The sequence below is a fragment of the Stegodyphus dumicola genome, chromosome 1 (assembly GCF_044657685.1).
Source record: "Stegodyphus dumicola isolate Sdum_Otavi_A_Nest chromosome 1, ASM4465768v1".
In the NCBI taxonomy this organism is placed as follows: domain Eukaryota; kingdom Metazoa; phylum Arthropoda; class Arachnida; order Araneae; family Eresidae; genus Stegodyphus; species Stegodyphus dumicola.
In genome coordinates this window covers 116,188,937-116,205,435 of record NC_140768.1, presented here as the reverse complement: position 1 = coordinate 116,205,435, position 16,499 = coordinate 116,188,937, and the positions used below count along the sequence as shown (strand labels likewise).

At 32.0% G+C, this 16,499-nt stretch overlaps 1 protein-coding gene across 9 annotated transcripts in view; it reads right to left on the bottom strand.

Moving 5' to 3' along the window:
- The window catches only part of 140up (RPII140-upstream gene protein), a 109,204-nt gene that overhangs the window by 75,696 nt on the left and 17,009 nt on the right, over positions 1-16,499 (bottom strand). For 6 of the 9 annotated variants that reach the window (XM_085819675.1, XM_085819679.1, XM_085819680.1 and 3 more), the window contains exons 3-4: positions 13,520-13,608; positions 11,623-11,693 (exon numbers count right to left, since the gene is read on the bottom strand). In XM_085819675.1, the coding sequence (XP_085675801.1) occupies positions 11,623-11,693; positions 13,520-13,608 (160 nt within the window). The remainder of the gene's footprint in view (positions 1-11,622; positions 11,694-13,519; positions 13,609-16,499) is intronic. The other 3 variants (XM_085819690.1, XM_085819691.1, XM_085819678.1) reach the window with 2 other exon arrangements.

Below are 16,499 nucleotides of genomic sequence, written 5' to 3'. Positions count from 1 at the left end.
GTTACCCAAATCAATTATGACTTGGATTTTGTTACCTGCAATACAAATATTTACCTTTTGCAATGGTTGCGTAAAAATTTCATTTGACAAGCATGAAGATCCGATTTTTGCTATTACTTTATCACTAGTATTTTTCTCTGGTGTTTCCTTTTTTAGAGGAGAGTTTTGTGTTACCGATTTGTTTCTTTGTGGACAAGCTTCAGCGAAATGCATTAATATTCCACATATGTAACAGTCTTTTGATACATATTTATTTTTATTTATGTTGCTTCTCATATGAGGCGGAATATATTTCGATTCTCTTGAAGAGTGGGACGACTTAGCTATGTTTTTGTTAGTGTTAAAAGTGCTTTTGTTTAACGATTTGCCTTTGTTTACAAAATATAGGTCAACTTCTTTAGCTAAATCCTTAGGTTTTAACCAATTTTCTCCTGTTTTAATATTAATGTAAGTTGCCATTTCTCTATCTAACGTTTGGAAAAGTTTGTCGGAAATGATTAGTTGACAAACTGCATCAAAGTCAGCGACAGTAATACTGGAACTTTGCAGACAGTCTAGATGCGAATTGAACATGCGACTCTTTAGGATCGCATCATGCTCTTCGGAAATTTATTAAACATTGATAAGCGGTTGGTTGACATTCTTTTTAATACTAGTTTTCTAATGGTTTCATAACATTTTAGTTCTTCATCATTAATGTAAAATAATGTATTGGTTGCCTTATCTCCTAAAATGTTAATCAAAATTTTGGATTTGAGCTCCTGTAGTACATTTTTACTTATGAATGCTCTCTCTAATGTTTGAAAAAACACATTGAAGTTTTCCGATCTTTCCGGAACAGGAATATATAATGTTTTAACACTCTTTATCAAATTTTCCAAATAATTTCCCGAACCTGTAATCATTTCGTTATCTGCGCGAGATCCATCTTTAGCCGTGTTCTGACTTCTAACTTTTTCCAATTCTAATTCTTTCTCTAGCTGCGCTAATTTTAATTTCTCAAGTTCAACTTTTTGAGCTTTTAAGGCTACTGTGCATCCCTAGTTTTTATTTCATTTTCTTCTCTAATTTTTCTTTCCTCAACTATCGAGTTTAATAATCCAATTACAAATTCTGGATCATCTTTAAATATTTTACTGTCCTCAATTTTACCTTTTAGTTGAACCACTGTTAAACCAACGGTTGGTGTATCTTCAACTTCACCAAGAAGGTTTACTAAATCTTCTTTCTTAGTATTCTTATACATTTTAATTTATATATACAGTACAAAGTACGTAATCCGGACGTCCATTATCCGGAATGATCTTTAATCCGGATCTCAAAGCCAAAAACTTACGCATATGCTTTTAATGCGCGCATCCGCTACGCATGCACGTAAAGCATTTACCCATGCGCACTTCCGATAGTGAAGAAAGTGACAGAGAATAAAACAAACAAATGAAACGGAAAAATGAAAACGAAAAAATTTCAATTGACAAGTTAGTCAGTATTCTCGACACGAACAATGAAACTTTGTAATTGAACAAGAAATTATATCTGTTTATAGAATTAAAGAGAAAGTATTAGCACAAAAAACAAAGCAATTTAAAAACTTACACTGAAAGATAATAAAGTAAACAAATAAATATTAAGCTTTTTTTTTTTTTTGTAAATTTTGATATTCTTTAGATCATAATTCATAAATTATGGTTTCATATTTTTAATTGTATAATTTCTGCATGCCATCTTACCAGATTTAAATTGATCTATAATCCGGAAAAACCCCTAATCCAGAATCGCAGGGGTTTTTCTGACGAGTCCAGATTATGGACTTTGTACTGTATCATACATATATATATATATATACTGTATATATGTATGATACAGTACATATATATATGTGGGAGTCATCAACGTCCAATGCTGAATTAGAATACCAGGATTATGACGTCATCAGTATACCATCACAGCCCAGCGCAGTAAGAATCATCCCAGACAGCGCTGAGACCTGGTCGAGAGTGGATGGCAGACGTGAGCAGACGGCTCACACGTCTTCAAGAGTTTATGAACTTTAATTGTGCTTTCGATGTTATGCCTTTACATCATTATGTTAATCCTGCATACCGTTAACTTCATCTTTATATACTTTTTTTATTTACTTTTATTTCTTTCTATTAAATAAACCATTTAAATATTACTTCGTGATCTCATGCTGTGAATCAAGTCAAATTCTACAAAAAAATATGGCGACCAACCGTGCGGCCTCGAATTCCAAAATGTTCGAGTAGTAGAACTGTGCTTTGAACTGTGAACTGAGTGAACTGTTGTCACAAGTTATTCGATTTATTGGATTACTCGTATAAAGTGTGGATTACCCAATTGACGACGATCATCTGTCGGGTGAGTACAAAACTTTCTTTCCAATATGAAGTTAGTAGAAATTCCAGAATTGGAAGCAGCTTTAAAGAACAGTAAAAGTTCTGAAATCAAAAGTTTGCATAAGCTTATTTTTAATACTGATGGAGATCGAAATAACCGGAAACGATTACGTGAATTTTCTGGCCTTGTATTTAAACCAGATTCTGAAGAATTTAATAAGAAAATAGATGCAGTGCAGAATAGTTTTACTTTGAATGAGTTAATTAAAATTTGCAATGTACTGTGCGTAAATTCAGAAGGTTCAAAAACGGAAGTCGTAACCCGAATTGTCTCTTACCTATGTGATTTATCTGTATTATTTGAAAATATTTTGCATGAAGAAAATAGTGATATTGAAGATGAAACTATTAATAAAATTTCTGAAGTAATGCTTGATGATAATCAAAGAGACAATCCTGGTTTTAATGAGTCTCAAGTAAATAACAGTATGCAGCTTCCAATTCAAGATCATTTTAAACCTCATCTTAGTTTTTCTGATATTGAAAGTATTGTTAATCCTTTTTCTGGTAATGCATATGAAAATGTTGATAAATGGATTGATGAATTTGAAGATGTTATAAATTCTTTGAAATTAAGTGATTTGCATAAATTAGTTTTTGCTAAAAGATCATTAAAAGGTAAAGCGAAACTATTTATTCAGAGTGAACCTAAAGTTAATGACTGGTGTAAGTTAAAAAAGCTTTTGAAATCTGAATATGGTAAAGCTTTTAATTCTGCTGAGTTGCATGAAATGTTATGTAAACGTAAATTAATGCCTAATGAATCTTTAGATGAGTATTTTTTGAAAATGAAAGAAATGTGTTCGCGAGGTAACATTGAAGATGCTTCATTAATTAAATATGTTATTGATGGTATTCCCGATTCTGTGGTTAGGAAAACTATACTGTATGGTTGCGAAACAATATCTGAATTTAAACAAAGGCTTAAAATTTATGATAAGATGAGATCGGACAATGATAAGTTTAAAAATCCGAAACCGAAAGTAGACACTCAAGTTAAAGATAGAAGTAAGCTTTCGTCATCAAACCGAAATCAATCTAACGTTAATAAGGTCAAATGTTTTAATTGCCAGGAATTAGGGCATTATTCTAAGCATTGTGTAAACAAATCAAAGGGTGTAAAATGTATAAAATGTAAGAAGTTCGGGCATTATTCAACGAACTGTCCAGAGCAGACCCCCGAGACACAACAAGCAGCTTTATTACAACGAATTTGTGACAAGGATAGAATTAGGAAGACTGTAGAAATAAATAATCATTTAGTTAATAGTTTAGTTGACACTGGTTCAGATGTAACGATATGCAGCGTAGAGTTACACAAGCAGATTGGTTCTCCTAATTTAAATTGTAGCGATATCACATTAAACGGAATTGAATCAAAGCAAACGTACCCCATCGGCTTTTTCATTTCTGATATTTCAATTGATAGTTTTTCACTGCGTACGAAAATTTATGTTGTTAAGTCATTATGTAATCAAATTGTATTAGGTTTGGATGTATTGAGTCAGTTTAACTTCTCTTTTACTGAGAATGGCCTTCAAATAATTTCTCATCGGAATAAAAGTAATGTAAACTTGATAACTGCTGAGTCATATCGAAATTCTAACGTGCGTTGCGTTATGGGAAATTTGAATATTGCTATCTCATTGAAGAATGCTTATGATCCTTCGCGATCGTCTGGCGTCTCTGTTAATGTAAACAAAAGTCCCGAAAGCGGAAGTAGCTCGACGTTTAATTACCTTTCACATCTGGTGAATGCTATTTCTGTCAACGAGTTTGATTTATCGCATATTTCAAATGCAGAACATAAAGAAAGACTGTGTAATTTAATTAATTCGTACCAGCCTCAGAAAAATAGACAATCTGACTTCAAGATGCAAATAAATTTATGCGATGATATTCCTGTCTGTCAAAATAGAAGATACATGTCTTTCGCGGAACAAAAAATTGTTGACGATCAAATTAAGGAATGGTTGAAAGAGGGCATAATAAAGCCTAGCAATTCTAATTATTCGGCGCCTATTGTTTTGTGTAACAAGCGTAATAATTCGAAACGTTTATGTATAGATTATCGGAAATTGAATAAGAAGATTATTAAAGACAAATTTCCACTGCCTTTAATTCCGGAAGTACTTGATCGCTTAGAACAGTCAAAAGTCTTCACGACACTAGATTTGAAAAATGGCTTTTTCCATGTAGACATAGACGAAAATTGCACCAAATATACCGCATTTGTAACACATAATGGTATCTACGAATTTCTTAAAGCTCCTTTTGGTTTATGTATTAGTCCAAATATTTTTCAAAGGTATATTTATTCAGTATTTCGTGACTTGTTAAATGAAGGTGTACTAATTATTTATATGGATGATATAGTCATACCGGCTAATGATGAAGTTGAATGTTTAGACAAATTAGAAAGAGTATTCAAAACTGCTTCGGAGTATGGATTACAAATAAATTTCAAAAAGTGCCAATTCTTAAAACGTAAAATTGAATTTTTGGGACATGTAATTGAAAACGGAACTATTCGACCATCGCCTTCCAAAACTGCTGCTGTTCGAAACTTTCCACAACCGCGTAACTGTAAACAACTACAAAGCTTTTTAGGACTAACGGGATATTTTCGTAAATTCATTCCTCAGTATGCTAAAATAGCTAAACCTCTTAGTGACTTACTTGGAAAAGGTATTGGTTTTAAGTTCGATTCCGAACAACAGGAAGCTTTTTGCAGATTAAAAGAAATTCTCTCTCAGGCACCTGTTCTACACATATTTAGGCAAGGATATCCATTAGAACTTCATACTGATGCTAATAGTCAAGGCTTTGGTGCGGTATTACTCCAATTGTCTGATGATGGTAATTATCACCCAATCCAGTATATGAGTAAGAAGACTTCACCGCAGCAAGAGAAACTCTGTAGTTACGAATTAGAAGCCCTTGCAGTAATAGAAGCTCTGAAGAAATTTCGAAACTATTTGTTAGGGACTAAATTCAAAATTGTAACTGATTGTAGTGCTTTTCAGAAAACTTTAGATAAGAAAGATTTAACTCCTAAAATTGCGAGATGGGCAATGTTTATTGAAGAATTCGATTACGAAATTGTACATCGTTCAGGAAGCCAAATGAAACATGCTGATGCTTTAAGTAGAAATGCTCTAATTTTAACATCATACACATCCGATGTAACTGAGAAGATTCGGTTAGTACAACAACAGAACGAAGATGAACATGTGAAATTGATAAAGAATTTAGTTGAGAAGGGAGAAGAAAATGGATTCTTCGTGAGAAATGATATTTTGTACAAATTTGAAAATGGTAAAGATCTTCTAGTAGTGCCAGAATCCCTACAGAACGAAATCATACAGAAGGTACATAAAAAAGGTCACTTTGCTGTAGATAAAACTGTGAATGCTGTAAAGCAAGAATTCTATATTCCCAGACTGAAATGCAAAGTTGAAAAAGTAATTGCTAACTGTATAGAATGTATACTGTACAACAAGAAGCAAGGAAAAGCAGAAGGATTTCTTCATCCTGTACCGAAAGAAAACGTTCCCTTGAGTACGTATCATATCGACTTTATTGGACCTCTTCCATCGACGAACAAGAGATACCAACACATTCTAACTGTTGTCGACGCTTTTACGAAATTTACTTGGTTCTATCCAGTGAAATCACCAACTACGCAAGAAGTTATTTCAAAATTGAAGCAACAACAGACTGTATTTGGAAATCCAGCCAGAATCATTTCAGATCGAGGTAGTGCCTTTGCATCGAAAGAATTTTTAGCTTATTGTACTGAAGAAGGAATAGAACATGTCAAAATTACTACCGGTATTCCAAGAGGTAACGGACAAATTGAGCGAATTCATAGAATTTTGATTCCTGTTTTGTCAAAATTATCACATGAAGATTCAACGAAATGGTTTAAATATGTTTCAGATGTTCAGAGAATAATCAACAGTACAACTACGAGAAGTACGAAATATTCACCGTTTGAGCTTCTCATAGGCACGAAAATGAAGAATAAAGAAGATTTGAGAATTAGTGAAATATTGAATGAAGAATATTTAAAGCAATTGATGCAAGAACGCGATGAGATGAGAGAAGATGCTAAAAACAACATTTTGAAGATACAAGAAGAGAATCGAAAACAATTCAACAAGAAACGTAAGAAACCGAAACTATACAAGATTGGCGACTTGGTAGCCATTCAGAGAACTCAATATGGGACTGGTTTGAAACTACGACCTAAGTTTCATGGACCGTATAAAATCATAGCTGTTCGATCAAATGACAGAGATATGAAGTCGAAAAAGTAGGATGCCATGAAGGACCAAATTTGACATCTACTGCGGCTGACCATATGAAGCCATGGTCAAATTGATTTGATGTTTGTATCAGCTCAAAGCCTAAGGACCTGATACTCTTTTTTTTTCTTTTTTTTTGTTTTTTTTTTTTATTATCTTTGCAGGTACATGATAGTGATGTCCATTCAACAGACATCGAGGACGATGCCTCTTCAGGCTGGCCGAAGCTGTGGGAGTCATCAACGTCCAATGCTGAATTAGAATACCAGGATTATGACGTCATCAGTATACCATCACAGCCCAGCGCAGTAAGAATCATCCCAGACAGCGCTGAGACCTGGTCGAGAGTGGATGGCAGACGTGAGCAGACGGCTCACACGTCTTCAAGAGTTTATGAACTTTAATTGTGCTTTCGATGTTATGCCTTTACATCATTATGTTAATCCTGCATACCGTTAACTTCATCTTTATATACTTTTTTTATTTACTTTTATTTCTTTCTATTAAATAAACCATTTAAATATTACTTCGTGATCTCATGCTGTGAATCAAGTCAAATTCTACATATATATATATACACATATACCATCTATACTTTAAGTAAACAAAATCAAAAGCTTTCTACCTGCTTCTCTTGAAGTTTCTCTACCATCATCTAAACCTCTGGTTTGAGTGACAGAGCGTGTGATAATACCCCTTTCTTCATCCTCCGCCTCATACAGAAATAACTCCAACTTTTTGGATTTTGAACATTTATTGCACAAACACAAAACTAATACTAAACTACAATACTAATAACTGAAATATATAAAATAATACAAATTAATTTCGGTTTCATTAATGGCTCCCACAAGCCTTCCCTATAACCTCTCTGTAGGTCTCCCTCTTGGATACTAAACTTTTTTGCGCCTTCAGATTGAGAGCCAGTGCCCTCTATACATCTTGTTGGTTGGTGTCATCCATACATCAACCCATGATTGAAATAATAGTTTAATTTTTAAATCCTTTTTTGATATCCTATGAATTTAATAATTTGGGAATTGCCCATGACGAAAAGTCTGCAATAGAATTTTTTCAAAGAAAAGGCATCATTTATTATAGAAATTATGTTTGAACAACCAACGAGATGCAATTATGCTTTAGCGATAACTTGGTAATGAAATAGCGATGCAGAAATCCATTCAATTACGTTTAGCCTTTTTTTATATAAATTATAATAATGATCCGAAATAGTTATTTACTCTTATGCTTCCATTCAGTTATGTTTAACCTTTTTTTTAATAAATTATAATAACAAAAAAGTATTATATAAAATTAACCTTTCATATAAATAAAAAGAATAATCTTTGGATAGTTATTTACTATTATACTTCCTTTCTTACCTTAGGGTTGCCGCAATTATTTTTGGCAGAACTGGCATCAACAACAGTTTGGCAATTTTTTACAGTCCTCAAAACGAAATAGTACCAAAAAAAAACCTAATGTTTTGCAGTTGTGCCTAGAAACACATCTACTTTAAGATGGTGTTAAAAATTTTATAGGTTATAATGCAAAAGTTTTTCAAAAAATTTATAAAAGATATTTAAAAATACAAATTTTAGAAATAAATCATAAAAAATGTGAGAATTATATTTTGATTAAGCCTAAATTTTGAATTCTGGAAGAAGGAATCAAGAAAGTTTAATATAAAAAAAAAAAAAAAAAACAGAGATTAATAAATATATATCAAATTCAATTAACACTGACGAGCTAATTTTTTAAAAACTAATTGTGCGATTTTAACAAAACGTTTTACTTTAGCATAATTTGAGCCATAAAATCTAAATATGGAAAAAAAATTGGCATGTCATTTCAGAAAAAGGTCCGATTTTGTGTCAAAATGTTGATTTTTTGTCCATGTTAGGACAATGCTATATTTAAATCTAATATATATTCTAAGTCGTGCTTTTGAGACATGAAAAATGCAATTTGAATTTCGTCTATGGGCCCAGTAGAACGGGAGATATAGAAGAGTCCCCCCCACCTGATTTTTCAGGGTTCGTAGCGGTCCTCACAAGTGCTTGCAAGTCCTTATATTTGAAAATAGAATATAAAGGCCCTTCTAGGTGCTTACTTTTTCTTTAAGGCCTTTATTTTTTTGTTTTTAGTGCTTATTTTTTTGCTTTTAGTGTTTTTTTTTTTTTTTTTTTTTTTTTTTTTTAATGAACGCGCAATTTTTCCCCGTACCAAAGCCGAAACTAAATAAATAACTTTTATATGCAACGTCAGATGGTGATTCATACTTCCGGAAATTGCTTTCCCCCCCCCTTTCTCTACATTAACGTAACCTAGGGTGCACACGCGAGAATACAGACAGGTGCACGTCGTTCTGTTGGTCAAAGAATTGCGAAAACGGTAGAAAATTCCCTTACATTCGGTATTCTTTTACCTCCCACCCAAATACTATACACGTTTGAATTTCTATCAAGATTTTAATAATTTGCATTCTCGTTCCGCATGGTCAGTTCATATTCGTGTTTATTATGATCGTTATGCTTGTATTATGAGCATATGCATGAATATTTATAATAATATAGTTGCAGTAACTGCTGAAGTATTGATAAACTTCCAAAAATGGGTGTGTTTTTACACAGATTAGCTTTCTAATTAATAATATTCAGAATGGCTTAAATAAAAGGAAAGTAATCGAATAGTCAAGTTTTTTTTTTTTTTTTTTTTTTTGCCCCCGAATTCGTTATACAGTACGGAGGTTGGGAGGTTCTCTCCTTTCTCCGCAAAATCTCTAATATTGAAGGAGCGGACTTTTTTTTTTGTCACTGTCCAATCTGGATTGAATAGGACTAAAAGTTTTTCCGGTATACCCAACCCAAGCGAAGATTGATTCTATTCCGGAAATTTAACGCAGTCTGTTGAAAATTAGAATCAGAAACACCCCAGATTAGTAAGTCTCTTTCTTTTCCTTTATTTAGTTCTTCATTCTCTGAATACCAGCAGGTGTTGATTCCGATTGCGTAATATCACAATGTGGAACAGTTACGCCGCACGTATTGCGCAATAACGTTTGCTGTATTTTGCAGAGATAATTAATTTTGATGTTCAGTCTGAGATCTGTTTATAAACACTTAAAAGAGTTTTACTGTGCTTTCTAAGCAGAATATTTCTCAGTTCCGTTGGTCTCTGTTTACATGATGCACATATCGAAATGTCAAAATCATTTATTTAGCCGAGAAATCTAAAGAACGGCTACAATCTCCCCCACTCCTATTTTTCCAGTTACTATCCGGAATATTCGGCAATTTCCCAGTATGCGGGTTAGTTGAACTTTAACTGTTAAAGGATGACTGCAGGAAGCAATTTCCCGTCTTCTGATTTCAGAAATATACCTCTTTTTTACTTAAATTACTTTGCTTGGAATATATGTTAAAGGAAAACTGTTATGCAATGAAAATTTAGAAAATGTTGAGAATTTTTATTTAAGTTAAATTATTTAAATATTAATAGGAGTGGAAAAATAAATTGCATTTATTATTAGGTGCCAAACGAATACAATTAATATGACTTATTATTATTTATTTTCTATATTTTGAACTGAAATTTCATCATTAAATCTTGTAATATAGTTTAGTTCTGCATAATTTTTTTTTTCTCTCATTGTAAACTAATTCTGTAAATTGAACTGTCATTTAAAATTTTTAAAAAAAGTTAATTATTTTCCATGGTTGAGGGAATGCTCATTCTCTTAATAAATATTGCATTGCTCATATTTTAAATTACAAGCGTAATTTTTCTTTTAAGGTTATGCAGTTGTGTATAATGTAATTAGACAGGTGCTTATTTTTTCTTTAAAATGTGCTTGAAAAGTGCTTATAGGTGCTTATTTTTTTAACTAAAATGTGGCAATGAACCCTTTTTTTATGCAGTGTACTTACATATTATCCCATCTACTGTGAAACTGGCACAATAGATGAGGTTTAGTGCTACTCATGGATAAGCATGATGACACAACACAATCATTACATCTGTGCTTTCATTTCATGTAAACCTGACTGACCCTCCATAAGCCAACTTTTGTTTTTATAGACAAGGATATATGTTAATGATTACTGATATAAATTTTTCCTTGCATTTTGAAAAAAATAATAACAATAATTTTACGGCTGCATTTCATCTGATTCATTTTTTACTGAAAGAGTTAACATCTATTAATGTACAAAAGAACGGCTGGATATGGTCAACAAAACAGTAACATATCTGAAATGATATTTGGCCAAAAGTCTGTATTCATAGCATTCTACACAAATCTTGTGGTAAAATTGAAGGTCCTAACAAAACAGCAGAAATCAATGAAAGCCTTTTTTTGCAAAGTGGGTAGAATAATTTTGCAACAGTGGCTATTTGGTTGCAAAGAAACTGATGAATGTTTTACTGTAAGAGTTGTTGATAGATGTGTGGTTCAGAATTTTACAGGAATGACTGGTGTACCTTTGCTGGGATCTCCAGCAATTTTCATGCTTCTCTGATAACCAGCTTTAATATATTAGTGCCCAAATTTACTTTTAAGCGCATTTACAAACAATGTAATTAGCTAATTCCCAAGCAATTTTTTATTTATTTATTTACTTAATTTTTTCCCTCTATGAATTAAGAAATTTAAAAGAAATCATCTAAAAATGATTTTTAAATGCTTAATATAAAATAGAATATGATAAATGATTAATATTCTTTGACTGTAACAAATTATATCAAAAATCCATTTCACAGAACTAGAATATGAAATAAAAGAGTTTCTACAGAAAATGTGAAAAAAAAACTAACCTTTTCAAAAAATAGAGAATAATGACAGATAAATGGCTGAAATATCACAACTCACTTATGAAAATTATAAAAATGATTACCTCCAGTTGCTCCATGTTCCCATACTGTAATTTTATTGTTGTAATTAGCAGCTGTCATGGTGCCTAATCTGCTTAAAAAAGCATACATTAAATCATAGATTCCCTCTCTTTCTATCTATATATACTATCATATGTAACATATATACAGAAAAACTTAAATATTTAATAAAATGGCACCATAAACAGAACAATTAAAACTATGTATATAACTTAAAATTTTAGGAAACCTAATGCTTATATAAAAAGCATTTCAAAAATATAATGTGGTCAGCATGTGATCTCCTAGCAATTCTATACTTTAAAGATCAAAGAGCTTTAAGTAAAGTATCACTTCTGGTTGATTGTTTGTTAATAAAATCTAATTTGTTTAACATTAAAAAGAAAGGTCAGGAACAGAAAATTGAGAGTAATATTTTATTAATTTTGAGTAATTTATTATTATTATTGGCCATGTGTCAAAACTGATTTTTCTAAATTTATAATAACATAATCCAATGTTTTTGCCTTCAATTTGTTTTATTAAAAATTGTACTTTTATTGAGCAGTTTAATAATGCATAATTTAATTAGTTTCTCATTAAAGAAATTGAAATGTTTATAATATGTTGAAAATAAATACTTTGAAACAAATACCATAATTTAATTTTCTTCTACATTATTTTTATAATATTAACTGATCTAAATTCATTTTAATCTGCATGCATATTTCCCTGATATTTTGGTATTGGTAAACAATGCACATTCAATTGCAACAATATATAATGGCTTATATTTGCAATAATATGTTATGTTGATTATTAGAAAACTGTTATGGCTTCAATTAAAGTACCACTTCTAGTTGCCCACTAAAACTGTTATGGGCTTCAAGTAACACTTCTGTTAAGACAATTTTACCCCAAATCTAATCAACTCTTTATATGAATGTAGAAAGCTTGAATACAGGAAAGCAGGAATTTTTGGAAGTTTTATGCAAGACTTATCATGGAATAAAAAAATAGTAACAGGCATACACAGACAAACATACATTACAGTTAAAGCTATAAAGAACAAGTTGTGGAGACCCTAATTTGTGCTCTTTCACTAAAAACTCACTATCAAATTTTTGGACCATTACCTTCCTTCATATGTATATAGACTGAGGAGGAGAGTGATAGAATTCTCAACCTCTTTCCAAGATCAAATACCAGGATGTCATCTAATTTTCTTTTTCTTATTAGATGATTAAAAGGAGTCACAATCATTCCACAGTAATTGTTGTGACTCCTATTAAGTTTAGCATTCCCCATTTCTTATTATTTAATAGTTTGTTTTGTAATTTTGCTTGATGTTTGAATCTGACACTCAGTTTTGTTTTTGGATGAACAAATTCCCGTTCTAAGCAAGCAGCAGTTAAGTTACAGAAATACTGAATGTTTTTCATCATTAAGATGTATGGATCATTTCATCACATTCTAAGCAGTTACGTTACTGAGATGCTGACTGTTTCTCATCATTAAGCTGTACAAATGATTTGATCACATTCTAAGCAGTTAAGTTACATTACTGAGATGCTGAATGCTTTTCGTCATTAAGATGTACGGATCATTATACTAACCATGTAAATAATCGCATTTATCTGTATGTGTTCGTAAAGTGAAATAAATTGGATATAAAATGAAGTCTGATTTCGAATCAAAACAGTAATAATACTGGATCAACACAAAAATTTATTAAAAAGTGTTTTTCCTTTTTCAACTGAAAAAGATGTTTTGGAGATACACATACTTAAGAAGTTTTACTATGTTACCTGCAATATATGCATTTCCTAAATGAACAACAACATAAAAATTATAAATTTTAAATTTCTATCATAAATCACTTTTATAAAATACAAAAACATTAAAGTGAAATTTACTTACAGATATAATGATGTAAAAGATCCATATTTTATGCCATTTCTTATAGCTCCGGTAATACCAGCTAACGTCATACTGTCTGTTAGTTTCCTCTACATAAAATATAAATCTATTCATTTCTAATAAATCTGGTTAAGTTACAAAACAACACTTGAACAACTTTTATCCACACCAGATATTGCATATTATGAAATCTCATAAAAATTAACATAACAGTAATAGATATTAAGTTAATCTTCAATATAAACTGTTGAAAATCTGCAACAAATTTAATTTAAACAAAATTCTACAAAATATTTTGAGATTACACATTTTTATACTATCTTTAGTGAATGAAAAGTATCAAATCACAGGCTTTGAAGTCTAATAGATATTTTGAATAACTGCTGTCTGGTCACAGTTTAATATTTCTGAACGCCATTAACAAAATTAACCCCTACCCCCCCCCCAAAAAAAAGAAAGGAAAAGAAGAAGGAAAAAATTATTTTCTATATTCTAACTGTAACTGAACTTATTTCATATTAATTTCTCAATATTAGACAAAATTTATTTTTGTGGAGCAAATATTGCATATTAATAACAAACTTATTTCGCATCCGAAAATACATTAAAACCATGATAATATATAAATATAAGAAGAAAAAGTAACCTAAAATTAATAATCAAATTAATTTAGTCATTCAAATAAAAATAATAGCTGTGAATATTTACAGCAATGATTTAAAGAACAATATTTAACCTTTGTAATCTTTTAAACTTTTCAAATTTGCAATAAGCACAAATTATAAAGCATAATAATAATGGCAAATGATCTCGAAATAAAAAAGTCAATAAGTAATAATATTTACATAGAAATAAAAATTAAAATAAAATAATGGGAAAATCATTAAACATTAAGCCAAAAACAACAAAAGCTAATAAGCTAAATTAAAACAGATTATACTTAAGTTAATTTTGCTCTTTCTTAAGAGGTTGATCAAAATCAAGCCAATTTTCAGTTTTCCAGTGTCATGGAAAATCAAAACAGAGTTCTTGTAAGCAGTAAAATACCCAAACATAAAATGAATTCTTTTTCTTTTTTTAAAGAATTTGACATTTAAACTTAAAGTCATTTAGGCATTATAATACTCTGATCCTCAATACTGCCTTAATTTCAAACAGAAGTGGTTACAAGTAAATTAATTTAATAAAAAATTAAAGTATATAAAATAAAACTGGTTTAATATTTCCAAATCATTTATCATTGTTTATGCTTAATACACTGGTGTGCAAACGTTAAGCAACAGGTGTTCTTTTTGACATAAATCCACGAGATATCATCTGAGAGACATGAAATTCAGAAATAAGAGACAGCATTTTGTATTTAAACGATGACAAAAGCATAATTGCGCAAAAATGAATACTACGCATACAGTATGGAATTAAACAAAAACAGGCTTTATTGAACTCATGGTTAGACATGATTGTCTGTATAAGAGGAAGAACAACAAGCATATGTTCCTTAGTATTGGATATGCCCTCCCCTTACTGCAATGGTTGCTTCTCACCGTCTCCCCACACTCAGCACCAGATTGTCCAACAGATCTTGAGGTGAGAGTGCCCATTCCTCAATCAGCATCTGTTTCAGTTGTTGGGTGTTCGCCAGAGGATGTAATCGTGCCTCAAGGCATCTCCCCAAAGCATCCCATACATGTTCTATGGGATTTAAATCAGGGGAGTACGCTGGCCAATCCATTCGAGTGATAACTTCACTTTTCAATAGCTTTTGAACAGCAGGAGTCAGGTATGGCCGTGCATTGTCATCCATAAAAACAAAGTCTGGTCCAATTGCACCCCGTAACAGACGCACACAGGGAAGGATCACCTCCTGATAATAGCAATCTCCGGTTACAGAACTTCTGTCGAAAACGTGGAGCTCTGTCAGCCCGTTCAGCATAATGCCTCCACAGATGAGATCTCCAGGACACCATAATGGCCTCTTTCCGTGATGTTACTGAGATTAAACAGCGTCCTTACCTCTCTCCAAATAAGTTGGCGTTGACAATCGCTTGGGGCACTAAAGCGACTCTCATCCTTAAGGAGGATACAAATCCATTGATGAGATGCCTAGTTTTTGCGCTCCTTGCACCACTCTAAACGGTGGCGCCGATGGCCAACTTTCAAAGGGATGCAGCGTTCAGGACGGCGGGCGAATAGGCCATCTTTGTGAAGGTGTCTGGACACAGTAAACCACGACAATTGTCGCCGGTTGCTGTACACAGTTGCTGAGCTGTGGAGCTTGCTTACTGGTTTTGGGTTCTTTTCACCTGTAGGATGATATATCGGTTACCTGCTGCAGTTGTTGTCCTGGAATGGCCAACACCAACCTTTCTAATAGCTGTACCTATGGTTTGGAAGGCTTTCCAAGTCCGCGAAACGACACTTTTGTTGACTTCGAAATCTTCAGCCACACTGTTCACACTATGCCCCTTCTCCAGCTTTTTGATCATTCTTCCACTCGTGAAGTCATCCAGATGATTTCTTCTAGCCATATTTCATGAAAGATTTCACTTGGACTTGCAGCGAATGTCTTTAATTGCGTCTTCGTTGTTCCTTTTATGGTAGTCTCAAGTGTACGCGTTTGCGTACGATCACGTAGCCTGTGATGTTTCTTTCCGGACTTTAGCATATGCACGACCTTTCTACTGAATTGCAAGTTCATTGTACCGATAGCAAGAACCCCTTTTCTGCAACTGCATGGTTATCTGATTAAAATTTGCATTGTTGCTTAAGTTTTGACAACAGTGTAAATCATTTATCATTGCTTATTGTATTCATAAAATGCTTTATAATTTTGCTTATTGTATTAGAAAAATTTTTTAAATATATAAAGGTTATATATATATAATACAAAATAAATTTAAAATCCATCAATTTGGAACAAATCATTTGAAAATACCAAAAAACAGATGCACAATGGCAAACTGTATAAAAAGGTGCAAAA